This window comes from Alligator mississippiensis, chromosome 2, assembly GCF_030867095.1.
Source record: "Alligator mississippiensis isolate rAllMis1 chromosome 2, rAllMis1, whole genome shotgun sequence".
Taxonomy (NCBI): domain Eukaryota; kingdom Metazoa; phylum Chordata; order Crocodylia; family Alligatoridae; genus Alligator; species Alligator mississippiensis.
Window position 1 is genome coordinate 2,570,679 of NC_081825.1, and position 25,486 is coordinate 2,596,164.

Sequence of the window (25,486 nt, forward strand, 5' to 3'; positions counted from 1 at the left end):
TGCCACCTGGGCTGTGCTGCGCTCACGCTGCCAGGTCACGGCCACGGAGAGCAGCCCCTGGCCTGGCTCTGATCACGACCTCCCCGGCAGATTTAAGCCCAGTTCGTCCCAAATCAGTCTTCCTTTGTGTGGCTCCCTACTTGTGTGGCTCCCCACAGTGTGGGGTGGTGTGCGGTGGGGTGCGGGAGAGGGAGCGGGGTGCAGGATGCACAAATCAAACCCCAAGTGTGGGCAGAGACCAAGTGCAAGGGTGGTGTTGGGAGGGTGAATAAAGTTTTTACAAGGAAAGGGCCTTTGCTTTGGGGGGAACAAAGAGGGGGAGCTGGGCTTGAGCAGTTCCCAATTGCCTTCTTTCAAATGGAAAACCTTCCCCTACCCCGCCTACCCTGGGCGCAGTATTGCTGCTTTTGCCGGGGGTGGGGGTGTTGGATTGGGTGCTCAGTTTTTGGGGTGCAGTTTTCCTGGCCAAGCTACCTAAAGGGGTGCCTGCCCCTCACAAGTCTGGCTTGCCAGGATCCCTGGGCGCTGGCATCGGGGTACCCCAGGCAACACACCTCCCATCCTCCCTAATCCCCCAAGCACTTTGCAAAGCCACCCAAAGGGGCTGCCCCCGACAAGTCTTTTGGCACCGTTTTTGTACACTATTGCGGTGCTCTTTTTGGACACGGTTTTGGCACTCTTTTCCAGCCTGGCACCAGCATGTGTGGAGTAATGTTTACACCGCAACAAGGTGGGCAGGGGGGTTTTTCTGCCCCGCTGAAGGCCTATAAACCGTGGGAGCAGTTGTTGGGGTGCACGTATGCCGTATTGATGAGAAAGGTTTGATGCAGATGGGAGCGGACGCACCCCAGAGGCAGAAGGACTCAGCCCAGCGTGGAGAGCTGCCCCAGGGCATGGGAAGGCGAATGCAGCGGTCAAGAAGGGGGCACGCTGGAGTCGGGTGCAGTGCAGCGGTGGAGTGCAGGACGAGGGCTGCTTTGGGATGTGGAGTTGCAAGAGGACGTCCAGTTCTGGGCACTGCACTTGAACGAGGACAGGGACGAGCTTGAGAGAGTCGAGAGAAAAGCCACCCAAAGGATCAGCGTCTTACACGGCAAGCCATACGATGAAAGGCTGAGGGACCTGGGACTCTTCAGCCTGAGGAAAGGAAGGCCGAGCGGGCACCTGGTAGCAGCTTACCGCTACACTAGCGGGGTACATCTGGGCAACTGTTCACCAGGGCACCTGAGGGGAAAGCCAGGACAATGGCCACTAACACCTGGAAGACCGATTCAGGCTCAACATCAGGAAAACTCTTTCACAGGCAGGGTGTCCCTACAACCTGTGAGTCTTCATCGCTGTCCTGGAAGATGACGCAGAGTGAATCCTCATCACGCTGGGAGATGACACCAAGCTGTGGGGCAGGGGGAGCAGGAGATATGCTGAAGCGTAGGGCTAGGAGTCAGAGTGAACTAGTCAAACTGGAGGATCGGGCAGCCCTGAGCCTGTCCCGGTTGCTCCTGAGCTAAGTGCAGGATGATTTTGCCCTTGTTGAACCTTGAGATGCCTTTTGGCCCAGTCACCACTCTGCACTGTGGTGAAAAGGCAAGCACTGCTGGGATTTGAACGCAGGACCCCCTGTTTACAAGGCAGGTGCTTTAACCAGCTAAGCCACAGTGCCCACACTGAAGGGCTTTCCTCCCCCCCCCGGGGCAGGGCACTGCCTTGCGTTGCAAACGGAGAGAGCAGCGTTTCTCAAAGGCTTGGCGGTGGGCGCAGGCAGGTGGGGGTCGAGGCACGGTCTTCGCCGCCGTGACCGGGACCCAGGGCCCGGGGCTCACATCCCTGTCTCCCGCCCCAGGGAGCCAACGTGACCGTCAGTCCGACCTGCAGCTGCACCCCCGCTCCCGCCAGGTCCCCGCTGTCTGCTCTGCCGCCGGCAGGTCTGTCCCCACCGGCCCCGGCACAAGACACGCGGCCCCGGTCCATGCGCCAAAGCCGGGGCAGCGTTTGCAGGAGTCCGCGCAGGCTCCCGCTGCTGCCACCGTGTCTGGCATCAGTCCGGGGGGCACGGTCCCGTGACGTGTGGAGGACCACGCACTGGCTCCAGCTTCACAGGAGCGTGTCGTCATCATCACACAAGTGTCGGTCTGTGAAACCTGGGTCCCAGACAAGTGCGGGGCACAAAGCGAGTGGACTGCAGCGACCCACGGCTTTGCAGAGACAGCTCTGTGGAGAGGGGGACGAGATCCGAGCCCTGCGCCAGCGACGGCGGTTCGAGTCCCGTGCGGAGGCTGCACGCAGCTCGGGGTGGTCACACGTGTGTGGAGGGCGGTGCTCGCCCGCCCGTTCGGTGCGGTGCGGCTCGGCGCGGTGCGGCGCGGCGCGGCGCGGGGAGCCCTCCCGAGCCTCCAGGCCCGGCGGGAAGAGAAGCGCTCGCAGTGTCGGCAGCGTGCCCCCGCGAGGAAGAGCGCAGCTGGGGAGTGGCGGGCACACAGCAGTGTCTTGACGTGGTCACCGCGTGATTTCACGTTGGCTCGATGGAAAAGCCTCGTCCGTGTGGGAGCAGGCAGGCAGTGCGCTCCACGCGTCCTCGGCGGGTTTCAAGGAGGAGGGTGAGGGGAAACTGAGGCCGGGCTGCGGGCACTAAAGGGTTAACGTGGGCCGGCGTGACACGATGACACGTAGGGTGACGTCACGCGGGAGGAGGCGGGGCTCAGCTCCCAGGAGTCCCCGCGGCGGGGGGTGCGCGGCGCGGTGCGGTGCAGACCGGGGGGGGCGGGGCTGCGTCCCCTCCTCATGCGGGGGGGCGCATGCCGCGTGCTTGCCCGCAGGCCGGGCGCGGTGACGCGCGGGTGTGGCCCCCAGGTGCCGGTGCGGGGCTCGGGGGGCCCTCCGACAAGACGCGGCCCCGGGGGTGACCCCCGGCCTGGGCAGCGGCGGGGAGCGATGGGAACGCCGCCGGGGCCTGGGGGCCGGCCCCCTCACGCCCCCCGCCAGCAACCAGGTGAGGGCGGGCGGGCGGATGCCGGCGCGGCCGTCCTGCACGGGGGGGGGGGGACGCGCTCCGGTGCGGGCCTGTCCGCCCGGCACGGACACGCGGCGTCTTCCGTGGGCCTGTCGTGCTGCCACGGTCGCAGCCCGTGCCGTCCTGCACGTCCCAGCCGCCAGCGCTCGCTGCCCGTCCTCGTCCCCTGAGCCCGTGTGCCCGACACGGGAGAGGAGACCCGCCTAACCCAGGCCTGTGTGCTGCTGCAGCCTCCCTGACCCGGAGCAGACCTGGGAGCTGTCGGCCACACGCTGCTCAGGCTGGTGGCCCGGACGAGGCTCGGTCCCCGGGGCAGGGAAGGGGGCGTCCTCACCACCCACCCAGCAGACAGTGCTTAGGCACCGTTTAAGCACAACTAACCCTTAAAGAGAACGTGAAACACAAACACAGACAATTCAAGCGTCCTAAACTCAAAGTTTAACTGTATTTGTACAACAGGTATTATCTCAGTGGTTTCTCTATTCAGAGAGACTAAACGCTGAGTACAATGTCTCGCCCAATCCCAGGTGTTACTTTGTTTCACAGAAAAGACAGCTACTCAGTTCCTGAAGCAAAGGGTACGTCCTTGGCTGGGATGATCCAGACTGGTGCTGAAAGGTGGATTAATGATGAAAATGATGACGAGGACGACGACACACTTAACTTCTTTTTTTCCCCCTTCTACGCTTTTCTTTAACTTGACTCCTTGGATGACTCCTGGCTTTTGGATTGGTCTCTCTGCAGTCAGCATATTGTTCGTATCTTATCCTGTCAGCATATTCCTTTGTTCGACAGCCCCGTTACGAGCACACCTCTTAATTCGGCCTTTTTCTGGTATCTTCCTTTCAGCATTGTGCATTGGTCTCCTTCACCACGTTTGAATAACATACCCAGTCATTTCATCGCTCTGGTTCAGCTGGTTAGTGCCAAGTTCAGATAATATGAGCTAGTAACAAACCTGTTACTACTTTGTGTTAGAAAACCTTCTGGCACTGATGGAAACAGGAAAGAAACAGCATGCGAGCATCCTCAAGGCCATAAGCTGCTTGCAAGAAACAAGGCCAGCTGATACTGCAAACGGCAGCAAAATGAAAAATTCAAATAACAGTGAAGCTATTCAGAACTTTAGGCTGAATATAAAAGACAACTTTAAACAATGCTATAATTCACCACTCTATAAAAAGGTGCAACTTTAAGGCATAAAATACAACAAGCCACCCTAACAGGGGGTCGTTCTCTGCTTCCCAGCAGCAAAAGCTTTGTCCTTTGGTGCAGAAATCTCCCTTCCACAACATGGTGGTGGGTCAGTGCTCCACAGATCAGTGGTTCTTGTTCTCTTGGTGCCCGTGGAATCATTTCACCGCCCAGGAGCAGACTGACCTTGCGTTTCCCCTCCCCTGCCCTTAGCATGTGGATCTGACACGGCCCCAGCACCGCTCGAGCTGCTTTCCCCAGGAGCGATGTCCCTGCAGGCTCTGTCGTGGTGCTGTGATCACCTCCCCACGCTGGGACAGAGTTACCAGGGCTCATCTCCAGCCTCGTGACTGTGGAAGTGTGTTAGCAAGAGCTGCGGGATTCTGAGTCTTCCTTCTCCCCCCTCTTCCACACACGGAAGCTTCCCTCTCCTCAGTCCCAGGCCAGTGCAGGAGATTTGCAGGGCTTTCCCCGTGTCAGCAGCACCAGGGCTCACGTGTGCCCTCCCTTCCCCACGCGCAGGTGCTGGGACCCTGCAGAGAGCTGAGCAGCAGCCTGCTGAGGAGGGGCCGGTGATCCTGGAGCTGCAGAGGACGTGCGCAGGGAGCCTGGAGGAGAGGAGCTCCCTGACCCCTGAGCCAGGCCAAGTGCAGAAGGGGCAGGGCAGGCCTCCAAAGCAGGTGGAGAGCTCGGAGGTGAGCAGGGCACCTGGTTCACTTGTGGTGGGGAGTACAGGTGGGGCAGAGCGCAGGAGGAGCCCGGGATGCTGTAAGGAATTTGGGGAGCAGAGAGACCTGAAGATCACAAAGATTGCAGCTCTAGCTACGTTAGCAGGAGCTCCCTCCCCAGTTCAGATACCAGGGGTGCTGGCACGGGCAGGCCGGGTTACAGTGCGTGGAGCCAGGGCTCCCTGCCTGAGAACGTGCTGCCCAGGCTGCCTCAAAGGACCAAGCAAATAGCCCAGGATGATCTGGGCTAAAGCCAGCACCTGAACTCCTGTATCCGCGGCTGCATCCACGTCACATGTCAGCTGAAGACTCGGGAGTTGTGTCCCCTTACCGGTCATGGCTAAGATTGCAATTCGTGGTAGTACCCAGTGATCGCAAACCGGGCTGTGGGGGTGGGGAGCAGCTGGCGCAGGAGACACTGATGGTGCAACGCTTGTGCCTGCAGCTCCGGGAGGTGTTCGAGGATGTGGCTGTGTATTTCACACGGAAGGAGTGGGAGCTGCTGGACAATGAAGACAAGGTGCTTTACCAGGACCAGATGCTGAAGAATTACCAAGCCCTCGTTTCCCTGGGTAAAGCTCTGGGTCTTGTTTCCACTGGAGATATGTGAGCTCTGCAGTTTTGTAGTCATCTCCCTGTTCCAAGTCTCAACCTCATGAACTGTTGGCTGGAGGTTTAAATCCCCTTCCTCCCCACTGCCCTGTCAGTGATCAGGCCTCCCTCACATTTCAGACTGAGATCTGCTCCTTCATTTGCTCTAGCCGCCTTCACTTGTGCCTTCCCCATTCTTGGGACTCCTGGTTCTTCCACATGCAGCAGTTTCTTGGCAACATGATCCCTGGAAGCTCCTGTCCACATCCCACCCTAATATCCGTAGACAGGAGACTCTGGCTTTGTTGTATTTTTTTTTTCAACCTGTGCTCTCCAGCTCCCTCTGCCCCTCTCATAAGTTTTCTTGTGCTCTTCCTAAAATCCCTCTGCTGATCGGATGCCCATCACTGTGATGACAAGAAGTGGGCTAGCTGCAGGACCTAGTGGGAACCAGTTTTCATTCCCAGAGGATGTTTAATGAAGGGGTTGTACTGTCTTGTGCGCGGGGTTGAGGTACTGAGCTTTTACTAGGTCAGTTTGCTTTTCCGATTCTTTCTTTCCCCTGCCTTTGCCCAGAGGATTTTCCTAGGGAAGTACTTCTATGTTTTGTCCTGCTCGGCAAAGACCATCTCGACCATTTCTATATTATGGCCTTTCCCATGCTGTGAAATGTCTCTTTCGGCCTTCTTTTGTCCACATCCACGACTCCCAGGAACTTGGTGTTCAACCCTGCAGTACTTGCCAGCCTGTGCCCTCCTCACCCCTCCTGGGATGATCTTCCCAATCGATGGCATGATTGCTGAGTCGCAGCTACACTTATTATGAAATCATCCGTTCCTTTCCCTGGTGATGATGAATTACTGTCCCAGAAAAAGTCTCAGTGTCAGTCCCTTATCAAGTAAGCTTTTCACTGCCATATGTCCCTTCACTAAGCTCATTTTCACTTCTCCTGGAATTTCACTAATAAGATGAATGTTATCCAACCATATGTGTGTCCAATACCTCATCTTTTTGGTACCTTGAAAACAGTGAAAGCTTTGTTTTTGCTCCCCAGTACAACATAGATTTCATAGAGGTTAGGGTTGGAAGAAATCATGGAGTCCGACCCCCTGCCCTGGGCAGGAAAGAGCACCGGGGTCAGATGATCCCAGCCAGGTGCTTGTCCAGTTTCCTCTGGACCTCCAAGGTAGGGGAGACCCCCAGCTCCCTTGAAGCCCATTCCAGATTCTGGCAGCCCTTACCGTAAAAAGTTCTTCCTGACGTCTAACTTAGCTGCTCTCCGTCAGTTTGTGGCTGTTGTTTCTCGTTACTCCAAGGGGTGCCCTGCTAAACAGAATATCCCCTATTCCTGCTGCCCCCCTCCAATGAATTTGTAGACGGTCTGTCGATCACCTCTCAGCCTTCTCTTGCAGAGGTTAGAAAGATCCAGGTTTCTCAGTCACTCCTTGTAGAGTTTTGCCTGCAGTCCCCTAACCATGTAAGTAGTCCTCCTCTGGACCCGCTCAAGCTTGTGCACATCCCTCTTGAAGTGCAGCACCTGAAACTGGATGCAGTACTCCAACTGCAGCCTGACCAGTGCCGCATAGAAGGGAAATATCATCTCTCTAGATCTGTTCATGGTGCACATGCCACTGTGTGATACGGTGCGGTTAGCTTAATTGATCACTTCATCACATCGAGAACTCAAGTTCATCTTGGAGTCAACTATGACTCCGAGGTCCCTTTCCACTGCTGTGATGGTTACAAAGTCATTTCCCAATCTGTAAGCCTGTTGGAGATTCCTTCTCCCCAGGTGCAGTAATATGCTTTTATCTTTGTGAATTTGCATCTTATTCTGTCCAAATCCACCTGAATCCGTTCCCTGCGCACCAGTGTGTTTACTTTGCTCCATAATTTGGTGTTGTCCGTGAATCTGGAGAGAGTGCTCTCCACACCCTCATCCAAGTCACTGATGAAGATATTGAACAGCACTGGCCCAAGGACTGAACCTTGGGGGACTGCACTGCCCACACCTTTCCAGGTCAATACCGACCCGTCCCGCACTGATCTCTGGGTGCGTCCCACAAGCCAATTTGCCACCCCCCTGACCATGTAATTGTCTACGTCACAGCTGCTTGGTTTACGTATGAGAATGGGATGAGACACCGTAGTTGAAGGCCTTTTTAAAATCCACATAAATGATATCTACCTCGACTGCTGCATCTAATCATTTTGTGACACAGCTGTAAAAAGAAACAAGGTCGGTCAGGCAGGATCCACCTGCTATGAATCCGTGCTGGTTACCCTTCAACATAATTTTTTCTGCTGGGCTCTCACAAATGTGACCCTCAATAGTTTTTTCACAGTTTTTCCCAAAACTGATAGAGGTGAGAGTAACCAGCGTATAGTTACCCGGCTCTTTCTTCCTCCCAGTCTTGAAAATAGGGACCATATTGGCCCTTTTGCAGTCCTCTGGGACCTATTGTGAGCACCACAAGTGCCCAGAAAGTCGTGCCAGCTGTTCAGCTGTTTGACAGGCCAATTCCTTCAGCACCCTTGAAGGAAGATCTTCTGGGCCTACTGACTAAAACACGTCCAACCCCTCCCCTCACTAGGTTGGCGCTAACTCTTGGTGAACTGGTGTCCCTCCTGTTCCTCTCATGCATCTCCGTACCTGTCCCTGGTGATTCTGTCAGTTTAATGCCCTTTCTAAATCAGGAGTAATTGGTGCTTTGTTTTCCTATGAGCATTCCTCGTCCACCTGGGTGAGAAGGACTGTTATCTCTTGAAGGCTTGTCCCTGCAGTGCCTTCTTTCATCTTAAATGCCCATCCTCCCTTGCCCATCAAGGCCCTAGTAGACACCTTGAATTCATTGGCTCCATTGCCCAAATCCCGGCTGGATTCTGCATCCTGTACCCAGTCACAAATTTTCTTTAACTACTGCCCAAACAGGATATCAAGGTCCCACACCTGACTTAATCTGCAGCATTCAGCGAGGACATTTGGAGCTCTGGGTCTGTGATGATGAGGAGATTGGGGAAATCTCAAGATCAGAGGGCCTTCTGCCAGGTGAGTTGTGGCTGTCCCCTCCACTTGACTGCCATCAGTAAAGCTACATAGGCAGTGCCAGCAGGACCTGGAAATCACAGGCCTGCCCTGTGCTGCTATTGCAGGGTGCTGACTGTGGATCCAGGGACACATGTGCTGCCTGCCCACACCTTCCCAGGGGGTATGCAGCAGCAGAAGCCCCCAAAATCTCTTATTGGTGCACCCCTAAGGAGTATGGGTGTGAGGGTATTGGGTTTCTGGGGGCCTGTGGGTGATTGGGTGCATGTGTGTATATGGGACGTTGGAGAGAACGTGGGGGTATGTGTGGTGTGTGCGGGTGGTTATAGGTGGTTTGTGGGGATGTGTAGGTGAGCTTGGGGTTTTTGGGGATTTGGGGTGTGTGTGCTGTGTGCATGTAGCAGTGAATAGGGCTTCCCCCAGAGGCTTGTAGGTGTGAGTGTTAGGGCATGTAGGGTAGGGTGTGGGTAGGTGTGGGCTTTGTTTTGGTGTATGATTGTTTGGTGGATGGTGTGGTTATGGGGTTTACGTGGGAGGGTTTAAGGGTATGTGGGGTGTGCATGGGAGTGCCTTGCATGAACCCAGCTGAGCCAGTCAGCCCCTGTCCCCACCCCACAACAACCCAGAGCCCACATGCCCTGCGATGCCTGCTCCGCCACTGCCTACAGCGCATAGCCCCAGCATGGCCTACACAAGATCCACCCAAGCTTCATGCACTGGTCCGGTCCTGCAGGGAGCATAGCAGGAAAGCAAGGCTGCAACTGAACTCCAACTAGCTTTGAGCATCAAGGACAATAAAAAGTCCTTTCTCAGATATGTGGGGAGCCGGAGGAAAAGCAGGAGCAACATTGGACCCCTGCTGAAGCAGATGGGGCAACTGACAACTGACGCCCAGGAAAAAGCCGACCTATTAAATGGGTACTTTGCGTCGGTCTTTCATCAGTCCCATGGGACGCCCATGCCCGCTACGGGACAGGGAAGTCCGGGTGAGGGTGATCCCCTGCCCTCCATTGATGCTGACCTCATGAAGGAGTGTCTTGAGAGGCTGGATACCTTCAAGTCAGCCAGTCCTGACAATCTACACCCCAGGGTACTCAAGGAGCTGGCGAGCATCATAGCCCAGTCTCTAGAACGGATCTTTGAAGACTTTGGCGCTCTGGTGTTGTGCCCGAAGACTGGAAGAAGGCCAACGTGGTGCCTATCTTCAAGAAAGGGAGGAAAGTGGATCCGGCTAGCTATAGGCCCATTAGTCTGACTTCTATCCCGGGGAAGATCTTAGAAAAGTTTATTAAAGAGGCCATCCTTAATGGACTGGCCGACGCCAACATCTTAAGGGATAGCCAGCACGGGTTTGTCGCGGGTAGGTCTTGCTTGACCAATCTCATTTCCTTCTACGACCAGGTGACCTATCACCTGGACAAGGGAGAAGAGATTGATGTCATATATCTTGACTTCAAAAAAGCCTTTGATCTGGTATCCCATGATCACCTCTTGGTGAAACTGGCCAGTTGTTGCCTCGGGTCCACCACGATCCACTGGCTGGGGAATTGGCTCTGTGGTCGGACCCAGAGGGTGGTGGTCGATGGAAGTCACTCGTCATGGTGTCCTGTGTCCAGTGGGGTCCCCCAAGGCTCTGTCCTTGGACCCATACTGTTCAACATCTTCATTAATGATGTTGACACTGGAGTCAGAAGCGGACTGGCCAAGTTCGCCGACAACACCAAACTTTGGGGCAAAGCATCCACACCAGAAGACAGGTGGGTGATCCAGGCTGACCTGGACAGGCTCAGCAAGTGGGCGGACGAGAATCTGATGGTGTTCAACGCCGATAAATGCAAGGTTCTCCACCTTGGGAAGAAAAACCTGCAGCATCCTTATAGGCTCGGCAGTGCTATGTTGGCTAGCACTATGGAAGAAAGAGACTTGGGGGTCATCATTGACCACAAGATGAACATGAGCCTGCAATGCGATGCTGCAGTCAGTAAAGCGACCAAAACTCTGGCTTGCATCCATAGATGCTTCTCAAGCAAATCCCGGGACGTCATTCTCCCCCTGTACTCAGCCTTAGTGAGGCCGCAGCTGGAGTACTGCGTCCAGTTTTGGGCTCCACATTTCAAAAAGGATGTGGAGAAGCTTGAGAGAGTCCAGAGAAGAGCCACGCGCATGATCAGAGGTCAGGGAAGCAGACCCTACGATGACAGGCTGAGAGCCCTGGGGCTCTTTAGCCTGGAAAAGCGCAGGCTCAGGGGTCATCTGATGGCCACCTATAAGTTTATCAGGGGTGACCACCAGTATCTGGGGGAACGTTTGTTCACCAGAGCGCCCCAAGGGATGACGACTAGGTCGAATGCTCATAAACTACTACAAGACCGTTTCACGCTGGACATAAGGAAGAATTTATTTACTGTCGAAGCCCGCAAGGTCTGGAACAGCCTGCCACCGGAGGTGGTTCAAGCGCCTACTTTGAACACCTTCAAGAGCAAACTGGATGCTTATCTTGCTGGGATCCTATGACCCCAGCTGACTTCCTGCCCTTTGGGCAGGGGGCTGGACTCGATGATCTTCTGAGGTCCCTTCCAGCCCTAATGTCTATGAAATCTATTAAATTTATGAAATGGGGATAGAAAAAGTCCTTTCTAAGTCCATCAAGCTGGGTGCCAGGGCTCCTTCAGGAACACAGAGCTGACAGGTAACACCCTTTGCTGTTTCATCTCTGGGGTCTTGAGTGTCATGAAGCCTGAGACTCCGTGGATAGTCCTGGTTCAAGTTCATGCCAAGGCCTTAGCCCCTTTGAAGACCCTGTGAAATGGATGCCATCTGGGACCGGTGAGTAGAGGAAAGCTCCGTGGGTGCATTCCCTGCAAAAGACCTTTTCCCTGGAAGCAGGCAGGAAGCACAGCCTTGCTCCTCTCAGAAGAGAGCAACACATCTCTACGTCCTCCCCTCATCCTCAGCCCCTTAGAGCATGAGGCTATTCAGGCACTGCCCTAATGCATGTGTCCCATGTCTGCTTGTCCCAGCAGGGCCTGAGGTGATTATATGGACAGCTGGGGCAGATACCCTGAGAGTCTCGGTCTGAACTGCACCAAGTAGGGAACATTAGCCCAGCACAGGGACCTGCCCCACCCTTGCCTCCAGCACTTGGGGTTCTGGCAGGAAGACCTTGTTTTCTTGAGGGAACACAATGCCAAAGTCCAGGCCTGCTCTGAGGCCCATCCCAGTAGAAGGAATAGCAGTGTTTGCCCTTTGCCAGCAGGGTAGTAACTAATCTGGAGTTTGTCTTCCCCATGCAGGAGGTGCCAGGCTGCTGAGCAGAGCTGAAGAGGAACTTTCTGTGGAAGGGTCTGCAGACCTGGATCCAGTGCAGACTTCCCCAGAGAGTTTGTGTGAGATGGACTCCCTGGGACCTGAGAAGGAGCCATGGCACGAGACTCAGGGGAGGCCCCAAAAGCAGAAGGAGAATGTAGCCATGATCCAGGTACCATCTCAAGTTGGGCATCAGGGTGGAGAAGGGGCGGAACCTAGATAGAGCCCTGGGTGCAGGCAAGAATTGGTGGAGCTGAAAGACCTTAAGAGCCACTGGAAAGATGCACTGCATGCAAGCAAAGGCAGTGGGGAGGGCCTCGGAGGGAAGCAGGAGCTCACTTCCAAGCACGGGCAGAGCTCAGCCCTAGCTGAAGGTCAGGAAAACGTTTCAGTGCCCATCACTCCTGGCTTTTCACAAGATAAGATAGACTGGGGAGAAGTCCCATGTATGCATCAAGTTTGGGAAGAGCTTCACCTGCCTCTGCCCTGGTTGCTTACTGCCAGACCCATTGTGGAGAGCTACCCCACTGCTTCACCCAATGGGGGAAGAGCTTTGTGTGCCCCACAGACCTGGTGAAGTACCTACATGTGCAGAGGGGGAAGTGTCAGGCACAGCTGTGGCAAGAGTGGAAAGACCTCCACCCCTTTTTTCTCCTTGCTTCCAGGACCGGTGCATCCCCCTAGGGAGGAAGACACACCACTGCACTGAGTGCAGGAAGAACTTCAGCTGCTTGCAAGACCTGTCCCAGCATGAGTGTGTGCAGCACCACTGCACCAAGTGTGGGAAGAGATTCAGGAAGCTCTCCAAACTGGCAAGGCACTGGTGCATGCACACAAGAAAGAAGCTACATCAGTGTTCAGAGTGTGGGAAGATCTTCACTTACTTGTCCAGCCTGGCTAGGCACCAGCGCATCCACACGGGGGAGAAGCCACATCAATGCTCAGAGTGTGGGAAGAGCTTCGCTCGTTCCTCCAGCCTGGCTGAGCACCAGCGTATCCACACGGGGGAGCAGCTACATCAGTGCTCAGAGTGTGGGAAGAGCTTCACTTACCTCTCCCAGCTGGCTCTGCACCAGCGTATCCACACGGGGCAAAAGCCACATCGCTGCTCGGAGTGTGGGAAGAGCTTCAATTACTACTCCGACCTGGCTCGGCACCAGCGTATCCACACAGGGGAGAAGCCATATCAGTGCTCAGAGTGTGGGAAGAGCTTCAGTTACTCCTCCAGGCTGACTGCGCACAAGCATGTCCACACTGGGGAGAAGCCACATCAGTGCTCAGAGTGTGGGAAGGGCTTCAGTTACTCCTCTGAGCTGGCTCGGCACCAGCGTATCCACACGGGAGAGAAGCTACATCAGTGTTCAGAGTGTGGGAAGAGCTTTGCTCAGTCTTCCAGCCTGGCTCAGCACCGGCATGTCCACACGGGGGAGAAGCCACATCAGTGCTCAGAGTGTGAGAAGAGCTTCACTTACTCCCGCCAGCTGGCTCTGCACCAGCGTATCCACACAGGGGAGAAGCCACATCAGTGCTCAGAGTGTGGGAAGGGCTTTACTCAGTCTGCCCACCTGGCTTATCACCAACGTATCCACATGGGGGAGAAGCCATATCAGTGCTCAGAGTGTGGGAAGGTCTTCACTCAGAGCTCCACCCTGGCTCAGCACTACACAGGGAAGAAGTCGTATCAATGCTCAGAGTGTGAGAAGAGCTTTGCTAACTCTGACGGACTGACTCAGAAGCAGCGTATCCATACGAGGGAGAAGCCACATCAATGCTCAGAGTGTGGGAAGGGCTTCACTTTCCGCTCCCAGCTGGCTGTGCACCAGCGTATCCACACGGGGGAGAAGCCACATCAGTGCTCAGAGTGTGGGAAGAGATTCACTCAGACCTCCAGCCTGTCTGTGCACCAGCGTATACACACGGGGGAGAAGCCACATCAGTGCTCAGAGTGTGGGAAGACCTTCACTCGGTCCTCCAGCCTGTCTGAGCACTGGCGTATTCATACGGGGGAGAAGCCACATCAGTGCTCAGAGTGTGGGAAGAGCTTCACTTACTCCTCCAACCTGTCTGAGCACTGGCGTATTCACACGGGGGAGAAGCCACATCAGTGCTCAGAGTGTGGGAAGAGCTTCACTTACTCCCGCCAGCTGGCTCTGCACCAGTTTATCCACACTGGGAAGAAGCCACATCAGTGCTCGGAGTGTGGGAAGAGCTTCACTCAGTCCTCCAGCCGGGCTCGGCACCAGCGTATCCACACGGGGGAGAAGCCACATCAGTGCTTCAAGTGTGGGAAGAGTTTCACTCGGTCATGCACCCTGGCTCAGCACCAGCGTATCCACACAGGAGAGAAGCGACATTAGTGCTCAGAGTGTGGGAAGAGCTTCCCCCAGTCATCAGGCCTAGATTAGCACCATTGTATCCACACAGTAGAAGTTACATCAGTGCTCAGAGTTTGGGAAGGACTTCACTCAGTGCCCTTACCTGATCAAACACAGCCTCATCCACACGGGGAAGAAGCCATATTGGTGCTCGGAGTGTGGGAAAAGCTTCAACCTGTCCTATACCCTGGCCCAGCCCCAGATTACCAACACGGGTTTGCAGTCATATCCGTGCTCATAGTGTGGGAAGAGCTTCACTCACTCCTCCAGCTGGGCTCTGCACCAACTTATTCACATGAGGGCGAAGCCATAATAGTGCTCAGTGTGGGAAGAGCTTCATCTAATCCTCCAGCTGTCCTGGCACCAGCGTATCCACACAGAGGAGAAACCACATCCGTGCTCGAAGAGCGGGAAATGCTTCTTCCAATCCTCCAAACTGGCCCAGCACCAGTGTATCCCTATCCGGGAGTGTCCATAATTCTGTCAGCAATACAGAAAGGGTTTGGGGATGTATACCTGCTGAGCACCCACCAGTGTCTGCATCCAGGGAAGCAGTGTCATGCCAGGGGACTGCAGCAACAGTTCACGCTTTGTTCAGCCTTTCTAGGGCACTGGAAAACCCAAAGGACACAGAGGCCAGCCTCCCAGGTTTGATATGGGCGAGGGGTTAAAAGGAAATGCCTCAGTCAGATGCCCACACTGTTACCTCTGAGCTCTGTGTTCTTGGGGAACCCTGGCACAGGACACAGTCTGTCTGATTCACAAAGAATCCCCCCCCCCCCCACGAAACTGATTAAGGTGCAATGAGAGTCACACCTAAGACCCTCCAGATAAGGGTGACAAGAGTGAGACAACTGCCCTAGGTCTCATATGCACCCGAGATGGAACCAGATGACCATTCATTTACAAGGGAGGTCAAGAACAGGAAGTCTGAATCAGAGACTGCAGTGAATTCTGGGATCAGAGAAGCAGGGGAGCTCTGTATGATGGGGAATGTATGCTCCAAATGCTAATCAACCCATGTTTACACACACCCAGTTCAGCATTTATCAGACCAGTTCTAATCTGGCTTTCCAAAGGTCTCCCCCCCCCCCGCCGCCATCTCTAAGCAGAAGTAAAGTTTAATAGTTGTCTCGGGCCGTACAGTCCCCGGTCCTACTATGGGAGGCCTATTTAAACTTGATTGACTAAAACTCGGTTGCCAGGTTAGGGAATGCTGAGGGAAAAAGACTGACTCCGAGGGGGTATGGGCAACATTTGAACAATGGTAAAGGGTTCATCACAGCGGCCAGCCCATTGGAGCCCCGTCAGAAGTGTTGTCATACTTTTCCCAGTACGACTGGTGGAAGTCCTCTCCACAAAAGGTTAGGAGGGTGTCAGCCTGTCCGTGCTGATCAACCCGGCCGGGTCAGGCGTGTCATGGTAATTTGTGTGTGTTGGTGTCTATGACTGATTTGGTGGCTGAAGGAACCCAGCCCCATTGAAACAGTCCTGCAAGATAGCTCCATTGGGGTGAGGACTTGCAGAAGGGAGAGATACATCTCCGTATGGAAACACAAGTAACACGAACAGCACATTGATAGAATTACAAGGACCCTAGAAACCTACCCCTAATAAATGAGCACACCCCAAAGTAATTGGCAAATCTAGTAACAACATGGATACTGGGGGAACCTGTGAGGAGATTGTGGCAGAGTCCCATCTCTGTCTCTCCCCAAACACTTCTGAAAATGTGGTTACCAAATCAGTGCAGAGGGCAGACACCTCTGGTCCCATCTGTTTCAGGTAACCTCGAGTTGTAACCTGAGCTGGATGCATTCCTCAGGGAGGGGGAAACCTGCTCCCTTTGCCTACAAGATTGGCATCACATACCTGGGTGTGGGGCTTAAGCTCCCTATTGCTCTAAGCAGTGGCAACATGGCTGAGATGGGGCTAGAGACCCCACGAGTCTACCCAGCAACCAGTGATGGATTTCAAATTGTTTGTCTGGCAGCCAACAGTTGCTGGCCTTCATTGGATCAGGTAAATGAGGTCATAAGGTCTATATAAGTTAGGGACTTCCTAGGAGAAGGGGCAGTAGCCATGATGAGAACTTGGAGAGAAGCTGGACCTTCTGAAGTTCACTCGCTGTCTTGATACTCATGATCAATGAACTGCTTGTCTCCAGAGGAAATCTCCAGCTGCCTCTGGCTAAAGTTGTGAGTAAGCTACTTGAGAGTGAATTAGATATATAGGTTGTAGTAACAGATGTGTAATCAAAGGCTACCATGCCACTGTTTGCTCTGTGGGATGTCTTTGATTTTCCTCTACTCTGTACCCTAGTCCAAACCTACTGCTTGTAACCAATAAAGTTCTCCTTAGTACCTAGCATGGCAGACTTACTGGGAGAGGGTCTAGATTATGCCTTGGGGTCCCCTTGGTCCAGTTGACTGAGGGAGACTACTATTTGTGCTTCAAACTAAGGGAAGCACCCCAAGTTCTTGCAGTGGGTTGAGTACCCCTCAAAGAGTACTAGGCCTGTGTTTCCCAGGGAGCACTGGGCCTGAATCAGTCTAGACCTTGGGTGGTGGCGGCGTTACCCCCAGGTTAGCAAGTAGGCTCCAGGAAGGGGGTGGGCCAGACATGAGGCACCCCCAAGGAGGCACTTGGAGCCTGGTAGGTGGTTGGGCGCAGTGAGGTGGGTGGCTCAACGCAGGAGCACCTCCTACTGGCCCAACAGAGAGGTGATCTTTGCATCAGCCTTGCAGCCTGTGCCACCCCATCATTCTCTAAAAGCAGGCACTGCTCCCAGGGGCAGAAGAAGTGTCTACAATAGGTGACCTCCCCAAGACAGATGCCTCCAAATGACACCTGTGGACTGTCTTTGGCTGACTATCAGCTTCGACTTCCCTGCGGCCCCAGGGTTGTTGTATGTGAGGCTTTAGAGTTGTAGGAAGGAGCACATTTAATGCTGGGGGAGCATTGCCTGCCTTCCACCCTGATCATGCCTTTCCTCCCCACTGCATTCCCCCTCTTCCAGGCCTGCACATTCCCATCGTGGTCTGCAAGAAACTGCTACAAAATGAACAGACTGGGCTGCCAGTATCTTCATCCAGGGAAGCAGTCTCATGCCAGTGGACTGCAGCCCAGTCTGCTCAGTTTGTTAAGAAGGATGAGAGGATGCAGGTGCTTTCACAGGCAGGAAATACTCCATACTCAGAGGCAGGGTCTGTGGCAGGCCAGTAGGGGGTGCTCCTACATTGAGCCGCCCACCTCCCTGTGCCTGGCCACCTTCCAGGCTCCTAGTGCCTCCCTGGGGTGCCTCACGTCCGGCCGGCCCCTTCCCTGGAGCACCCTTGCTAGCCTGGGGTTCCTGCTGCCACCATCCAAGGCTCTGGACCCAATTCTGGCTCTGCGCACCTTGGAAAACTCAGGTCTGATCGTCCAATGAGTCCTAGACCCAATACAGGCACTTGGGGCACTTCCTAAGTCAGGGGCTTATCAGGAAAGCCTCCCTTAGTCCACAGACCTAAGGGGCCTCCTTGGCATAATTTAGACCCACCCCTCAATAAGTCTCCCACACCAGTCACAAAGGAGAACTTTATTGATTACAGGGGGTAGGGTGGGAACAGGGTAAAAGGTAGAGCAGTATCATGGAAATATCAGAGAAATCCCATAAAGGAAACCAGGGTGGCTGAGGTAGCCTTTTGATCTCACATCTGAGTTACTGTAAGCTAAATATCTAGTAGGATCTCGAGTAGCTTACTCACACGCATCATCCAGAGGTGGTTGGAGTTTTCCTCTGGAGGCAGGGCACTCTGAGCATGCAGTTATGAAGAGAGAGCCAGTTTCAGATTCATCTGTGTGACTGCATGGTTAAAGGCTCCTCTTCTTCCTGGCCCGGGCCTTTAAACAACCTCTCTAACCTCAGCAGCCCAGTCAAATCGAAGCTGCCAGTGCTGGCCACAAGCCAACCAATCTAAAAAAGCATCACTGGCTACCTTGGCCGGTGAGCGGGGCTTTTCCCTCCCCCTCCCCCGCCCTCCCAGGTGACCAGAGCATCTGCCTCCGAGGCACCAGGCTTTTCTCGTAGAATGGGAGGCAGATCCCTGCCCTGAGGGATTCAACACCAGCCTCTCCCGCTGGCAGAGACAGATCTCTGGAGAGGGGCACAGACGGTGGCATTCCTGCCACACTTCCCCCCTTCCCCCGCCCCCGCTCCTTTAAAAGCTCAGACACGGGGCCTGTCAGGGCTGTGGGTCCAGGCGTGTTGGGTCAGGGAGTTCCCACGGGATGCCAGAAGAAGGGAAAAAAAGGAAACCTGAAACGAGTTATTACAAGAACATACAGAAACCATAAAACCTGATGGCAGTCTTACACTAGTGATCTTTTCACTAGTCCTGAGTCCAGAGGACCCACTACCCAGAGTCCTTTTGTGACATGGCATCCGCTATCACGTTCTGGCTTCCCTTGATGTGCTCGACAGTGAAGTTGAACTCTTGAAGCTGCCAGGCCCATCGCTGCAGCTTCGCATTGGTGTTTTGCGTGGTCTGCAACCACTGCAGTGGGGCATGGTCCGACAGGACGGTGAACTGTTGTCCCCACAAATAGGGCTTCAGCTTGTTCAGTGCCCAGACGATTGCCAAGCACTCCTTCCCTCCCAAGGGATTAGCTTCCGGCTGAGGTATGCCACGGGGTGCCGTGTCTCCTGGTGCTCCTGTAAGAGTACAGCTCCCAGTCCTACGTTGGAGGCATCCGTTGCCACGTAGAAGGGTTTATCATGGAGCGGTGCCTTCAGGATTGGTTGTTTGACCAGGGCAGCCTTGAGGGTGTCAAATGCTTCCTGTCACCCCTGCTTCTAGACCACCGGGTCCAGGCTGCCCTTCTTGGTCAGCTCGTGCAGCGGGGAGGCAGATGCCCCAAACCCCGGGACAAATCTTCGGTAGTAACCCGCCAGGCCAAGGAAGGCTCTGACTTGCTTCTTGGTCTGTGGAGATGGCCAGTCCCTGATGGCCTCGATCTTGTCCCACAAGGGAGCAATATGACCTCCACCCACACGATGACCCAAGTAGACTACCTCAGATAGTGCCCACTGGCACTTCTTGGCTTTCACAGTAATACCAGTTTGCTTGATCTTACCTAACATGGTGGTCAGGTGAATCAGGTGCGACTCAAAGTCCTGACTGAAGATGGCGATATCATCGATGTAAGCCATGGCAAACTGCTCGCATCCTTGCAGCAGATTATTAATCAGTCTTTGGAAAGAGGCGAGAGAGTTGCGCAAACCAAAAGGTAAAACTGTGAACTCGTATAGCCCCGTAGGTGTGGTAAAGGCAGACTTGGCTATGGCATCCGGGTCCAGTGCCATCTGCCAAAATCCTTTAGACAGATTGAGAGTAGAGATGACTTTGGCTGGGCCCAGGCACTCTGGCAAAGTGTCCATCCTGGGCATAGGGTACGCATCAGGGGTGGTAATGGCATTCAGTTTCCTGTAGTCCACACAGAACCGGATGGTTCCATCCTGCTTCCGGACGAGTACCACTGGACTGACCCAGAGACTCGTTGAAGGCCGGATTACCCCCAACTCTTCCATCTCTGCGATCTCCCATTTTATTTCTTGCCTCACCTTCTCATTAACTGGGTAATGTCGGGAATATATAGGGCGATGGCTGCCCGTCTCTATCGAGTGTACTGCCAGGTCCGTTTTACCTGGTTTATTGGAGAACACTGTCTCAAAGTCCTTGAGCGCTGCGAGCAGCTGGTCCTTGTCCTGGGAGGGCAGATGGTCCGGCAGGCGGAGTTCCTCGATCCCTGCCTCGTCATCCCAGTCCCCATACATGACCGGCTCCTCCGGGCCCTCCGGTGTTCCCTCAACGGAGGGAACCCAGAATACCATCTCCTTTCTGTCATAGTAGGGTTTAAGCATGTTCACATGAACTGTCTTAGGCTTCCTATCCCTAATAGCCACTACATAGGTCACATCATCCAGTCTGTCCAGGATAGGATGAGGACCTTCCCAAGCGGCTTGCAGCTTGTCTGTTTTTAGTGGCAGGAAAACCATCACATTATCACCCCGCTCAAAGGTACGTAAGCGGGCCTTCTCATCATACCAGGACCTTTGCTTCTCCTGGGCCTGTCCCAGGGAGTCTTGTGCCATCTTCATCATGTCAGTCAGTTTCTGATGGAAGTTAAGCACATACTCCACCACTGAGGTCTTTGTGGAAGCGATCTTCCTTCCCACTCCTTTCTCACCAAATCGAGAGGACCTCGAACTCGCTTCCTGAACATCAACTTGAAGGGTGAGAACCCAGTGGACTCCTGGGGCACCTCCCGGTAGGCAAAGAGCAGATGCGGCAGTTTCTCATCCCAGCCCTTGGGGTTGGAGTCCACATAGTCCTTTAGCATCCCTTTCAAGGTGCCATTGAACCTTTCCACCAGCCCATTTGTCTGAGGGTGGTAGGCTGTGGTCTTAAGGTGTTGCACCCCACAGCAGTCCCACAGGCACTTCATCACCTCCGCCGGGAAGTTCCCACCCCGGTCCGTTAGGATCTCGGAGGGAAAACCCAGCTGACAGAAGACCTTGATGAGGGCATCAGCAACCACGGGGGCCTCAATGGAGGTGAAGGCAACTGCCTTCGGGTACCGCATTGTGTAATCCACTCTAGTCAGTATGTATTTCCTTCCTCTATGAGTCTTATGCTTCAGCGGTCCCACAATGTCCACGGCCACCCTGTGGAAGGGTTGGTCAATGATAGGGAGGGGCTGCAGGGGAGCCCTTCTCCTGTCCCCACTTTTGCCCGTCCGCTGGCATGTCTCGCAAGATTTGCAGTAGTCCGTCACATTCTGGGCTATTCTGGGTCAAAAAAAGTTCACCTTCAACCTCTGGTTGCAGGTGAACCACTGATTCCTGCCCCATAAGATCCCGTCCCACCAGGATGGGGACCGGAGCCCCTTCCAGTACCCCCATTTCCAGGTACGTTAAACAGTCATTCCACACGATGGGTGCACGGACTACCACTGCCGTCAGAGGTGGGCCCTCACCCCGTGAATAGTAAGGGTCTTTCCCGGGATTATGTCTGCAGGCGAGACAAGGTTGGAATTAATTAGTGTCACACTGGCCCCCGTGTCCAGTTCCCCCACAAGGGTCCTCTCCTTTACCGTGATCATGGTCTGGTGGGGGGCCATCACCTCCTCCGAGTTTGTGATCCTGTAGCAACAGACACTCCCCTCAGAGGGGCTCCGGCCCCCCCTTCACTGCTCACGGCTGTTGCCCGCCTGACGGGCCTGGGTCTATTGGTTAGCTTTGGGCAGTTGGGCTTCATGTGGCCCGGCTCCCCGCAGTTATAGCACCTCCTCTTTTCCGAATTGGGTGGTTTGTCCGAATCGGGCCGCCTTGCTCTCTGCAGAAGGTGGCCCTCTTTCCCCTTTTTGACCTGGACCTCTCTTCCCCCTCTTTGGACCACTTTCTGCTCCTTCCCCGAGTAGGGAGGCTTCTCACGATTTAGCAACAGTCGGTCTGCAATCTCAGCGGCCTCTTGAGCAGTTTTGGGGTCCCTGTCCCTGACTAGGGTCTTAACCTCTCTTGGACACCAAAAATAGAATTGTTCCAGCACCATGAGCTGGCATGACTTTTCTACAGTGTCAACCTTGGCTTCAGCTAAGCATTTAATGTATGTGTCCTCCAACAGGGCCACATAATCAGTCAATGACTTGCTGGGATTTTTTCTGAAAATAATCCAGTCCTAACTTGAACCTTTTAGACACTGCAGCTTTAAAGGCATTATAGTCATCAGCTGCATCTGAGGGCAGGCTGTCCAGGACCACCATCATGTTGCCCTCTACCAGTGCAGACAGGTACATCATGATCTTTTCCTCTGGCACCTTACACCACTGGGCTTGTCTTTTGAAGTTGCTTAGGAACACCGCAGGATTGTCTCTGTCTCGGTAGCGAGCAAAGGCTGAGATGTCCGGTTTGGGGTGTTCGCCGGACGCTTGCGGAGTGCTCACGTTTGCCCCATTGGGCTGCAGATGGAGCTGAGCCTCCAGCTTTTTCTGCTCAAGCTCCAGCTTTTTTGCCTCCAGCTCCATCTCCATCCTTTTCAATTCTAGCTGTCATTGATCCTTCTCGCGCTGGGCCTCCAGCTCCAGCCTTTTCAACTCCAGCCTTTTCAGCTCTAGCTCATGGAGTCTCTGCCGTTCCCCCTCAGAGGGTGATGTCTCGGCGGCCTCCGGACTTGATGAGCGGGAGTGTGTTCCTGGGTCGGACTCAGGAGTTGACGAGCGTGAAGCTGACGCTTGTTCTGACTCGCTGGTGCACAAGAGTTTAACCAGCTCTTCCTTCTTTAGCCCTTTCTTCACGTGAAGGCCTCTCTCTTTTGCCAGTTCTTTCAGTTCAGGCACAGTCATCCGGACATACTCGTCCGCCAACCTGACTATCTACACTATTCAGTGACCGGATGCCAAATTAGAAATTGTTTGCTCAAGGGATTTCAGTGACTATTCCTTTTCCCAAATTATGCCTCAAATACAGCAGGATATTCGGATCCCACCGTTGCCACCACGTGTGGCAGGCCACTAGGGGGCGCTCCTGCAGGGAGCCGCCCACCTCCCTGCGCCCGGCCAACTTCCAGGCTCCGAGTGCCTCCCTGGGGTGCCTCCTGTCTGGCCGACCTCTTCCCTGGAGCACACCCGCTAGCCTGGGGTTCCCGCTGCCATCATCCAAGGCTCTGGGCTCACTTCTGGCTCTGCGCACCTTGGAAAATGCAGGCCTGATCGTCCAATGGGTACTAGACCCAATACAGGCACTTGGGGCACTTCCCCAAGTCAGGCACTTATCAGAAAAGCCTCCCATAGTCCACAGAGCTAAGGGGTCTCCTAGGCATAATTTAGACCCACCCCTCAATAAGTCTCCTACACCAGTCACAAAGGAGAACTTTATTGATTACAGGGGTGTCATAACCAAATGAGTTGAGTGCCCCTGTCACAATAGAACTGCTGAATGACTACAGTTATTAATACCCTTAGTTGGTATTCTACTTTGTGTTTGTGTTGGATGTTGTATCTTAAACACACTTAAGAACTCCAAGGTATCTAATCTGTTATTTGGTCAAGGGGGCATGTCTAAATGGAGAATGACCAAACACCAGTCAAATGTAAAACATGAGGGGAAACTATGCTCGGAGTGTGAGGGAGTTATGATGAACGCGCGATCAAATAGGTTCAGCAAATCAGGGGCTACATGAGGGGCGTGACTGCACGGCCGGCAGTCACAGCTCCCTAAAAGTCAGCAGATACACGGGGCACATTTTGATTGAGTCTGTAGCTTATAAAAAGGGGCAGAACACAAGCACAAGGGGGACCCGCACCATATCAGAGAGGCCTGATCACCCTCACCGGAGGTCCTGCGTCCACGAAATCCCTTTCCCCCCAGACGCCCCCATCATGACCGAGTATATCATTTGAATGTGTTTAGAGCTCTCAAGTCACCAGCGAGTTTAATCTTGAAAATTCTGTAAAGGAAACCACCTATACGAAAGTGTGAGTAAAGCATTTATTTGTTACACCGCCTCCTTAATTGTTTTCTGTGAATGGGAAGAGAGATAAGAGAAGGAGAAACAAGGTCCCATAACCCTTTCGTCCCCGGGCCTGTTCGCGCAGCACTTTTCTGGGTGCAACCACCCACCGTCAGGTTGGTCAAGGGGGTAGGGTGGAAACAGGGTAAAAGGTAGAGCAATATCATGGAAATATCAGAGGAATCTCAGAGGAATCCTGTAGAGCAAACCAGTGTGGCTGATGGTAGCCTTTTGATCTCACATCTGAGTTACTGTAAGCTAAATATCTAGTCGGATCTCGAGTAGCTTACTCACACGCATCATCCAGAGGTGGTTGGAGTTTCCCTCTGGAGGCAGGGCACTCTGAGCATGCGGTTATGAGGAGAGAGCCAGTTTCAGATTCATATGTGTGACCGCATGGTTAAAGGCTCCTCTTCTTCCTGGCCCGGGACGTTTTTATCCCCTCTCTGACCTCAGCAGCCCAGTCCAATCGAAGCTGCCAGTGCTGGCCACAAGCCGACCAATCTAAAAAAGCATCACTGGCTACCTGGGCCCGTGAGCAGGGCTTTTCCCTCCCCCCCCCCCCCCAGGTGACCAGAGCATCCACCTCCGAGGCACCAGGCTTTTGTCATGTAGACAGGAAGGAAGATCCCCACTCTGAGGAATTCAACACCGGCCTCTCCCGCTGGCAGAGACAGATCTCTGGAGAGGGGCACAGACGGTGGCATTTCTGCCACAGGGTCGTCCCTAAGGAGGGGCGAATCGGGGCGATTGCCCTGGACCCTCTGCTTTGTGGGGCTCCACAGAGGTGGATGAGTGCCACGGTCTGGCATCTCTGTGCTGCTGCCATCTTCACGTCCGGCCACTTGCTACCCCCTCCTCCCCCATGGCCCGCCTGCCGCTGAATCTGCCTCTGGCTTCCTTGCGTCTTTGGGCAGAGCCCCACACCCTGCTCAGACTGTCTCTGCTCAGGGGATTTCTCTAGCTGAGTGGAAAAAAGGCAGCATGAGTCAGTGGAGGAATGGAAGGCAGGTGACATCTCATTAGCAATCTGGAGATGGTGACGGTGGTGTGACTTGAGAGGTGGACGTGTCACCTACCTCCCCTGCAGTGACCTTCCCCTCCATTAGCTGCTCAGTGGCCCTCGGTGCTGCCAGGTCTGTCCAGCACTGGAGCCTTGTCTGATCCTTTGGTGCTTTGGAGTCTTACTTTGCCTGAAGAACAGGAGGGAAAGCTCTATTCCTGCTAAAGAGAGAGCAAGCAAACAGGATTGATATTGTCTTAAGAATATGCTTGAAACTGTCTCCAAATGAGAATCTTTTAGTTCCAAAATAGATCTGTTTGTTGATCATTGCAAAGTATCAACTACTGGTATACATATAGACAAAGTTTTAGCCAGCAATTCAATTATATATGCATATTACCCATCCTATGAATACACTTCTCTGTCAACTGGCCAGACATCGCAGAGCTGGTTGGTTCCTTGAAGGAAGATCAGTTGTCTTTCATTCATAGTTTGATAGTTTCATAGATTTCATAGACATTAGGGCTGGAAGGGACTTTGGAAGATCATCGAGTCCAGCCCCTCGCCCTAAGGCAGGAAGTCAGCTGGGGTCAGAGGATGCCAGCAAGATAAGCATCCAATTTTTTCTTGAAGGTGTTCAATGTAGGTGCCTGAACCACATCCGATGGCAGGCTATTCCAGACGT

At 54.0% G+C, this 25,486-nt stretch overlaps 2 protein-coding genes, 1 long non-coding RNA gene and 1 other non-coding gene across 4 annotated transcripts in view; 2 read left to right on the forward strand and 2 right to left on the reverse strand.

The window, feature by feature from the left end:
- LOC132248240 (zinc finger protein 420-like) overlaps nt 1-23,786 on the forward strand; it is a 178,436-nt gene extending 154,650 nt beyond the window's left edge. Inside the window, exons 3-7 of the mRNA XM_059721198.1 lie at nt 4,724-4,896; nt 5,375-5,501; nt 8,453-8,569; nt 11,860-12,044; nt 12,538-23,786. Coding sequence (XP_059577181.1) covers nt 4,724-4,896; nt 5,375-5,501; nt 8,453-8,569; nt 11,860-12,044; nt 12,538-14,229 — 2,294 coding nt within the window. The 3' untranslated portion in view covers nt 14,230-23,786. The remainder of the gene's footprint in view (nt 1-4,723; nt 4,897-5,374; nt 5,502-8,452; nt 8,570-11,859; nt 12,045-12,537) is intronic.
- Nucleotides 1-25,486, reverse strand: part of LOC102564300 (zinc finger protein 420) — a 295,266-nt gene that overhangs the window by 54,299 nt on the left and 215,481 nt on the right. The window lies entirely within an intron of this gene.
- TRNAT-UGU (transfer RNA threonine (anticodon UGU)) lies at nt 1,587-1,660 on the reverse strand. Its single transcript has one exon. It is a non-coding gene; the product is annotated as a tRNA-Thr (tRNA).
- Nucleotides 2,601-4,263, forward strand: LOC132248255 (uncharacterized). Its single transcript, XR_009459442.1, has 2 exons — nt 2,601-2,986; nt 3,554-4,263. It is a non-coding gene; the product is annotated as an uncharacterized LOC132248255 (long non-coding RNA).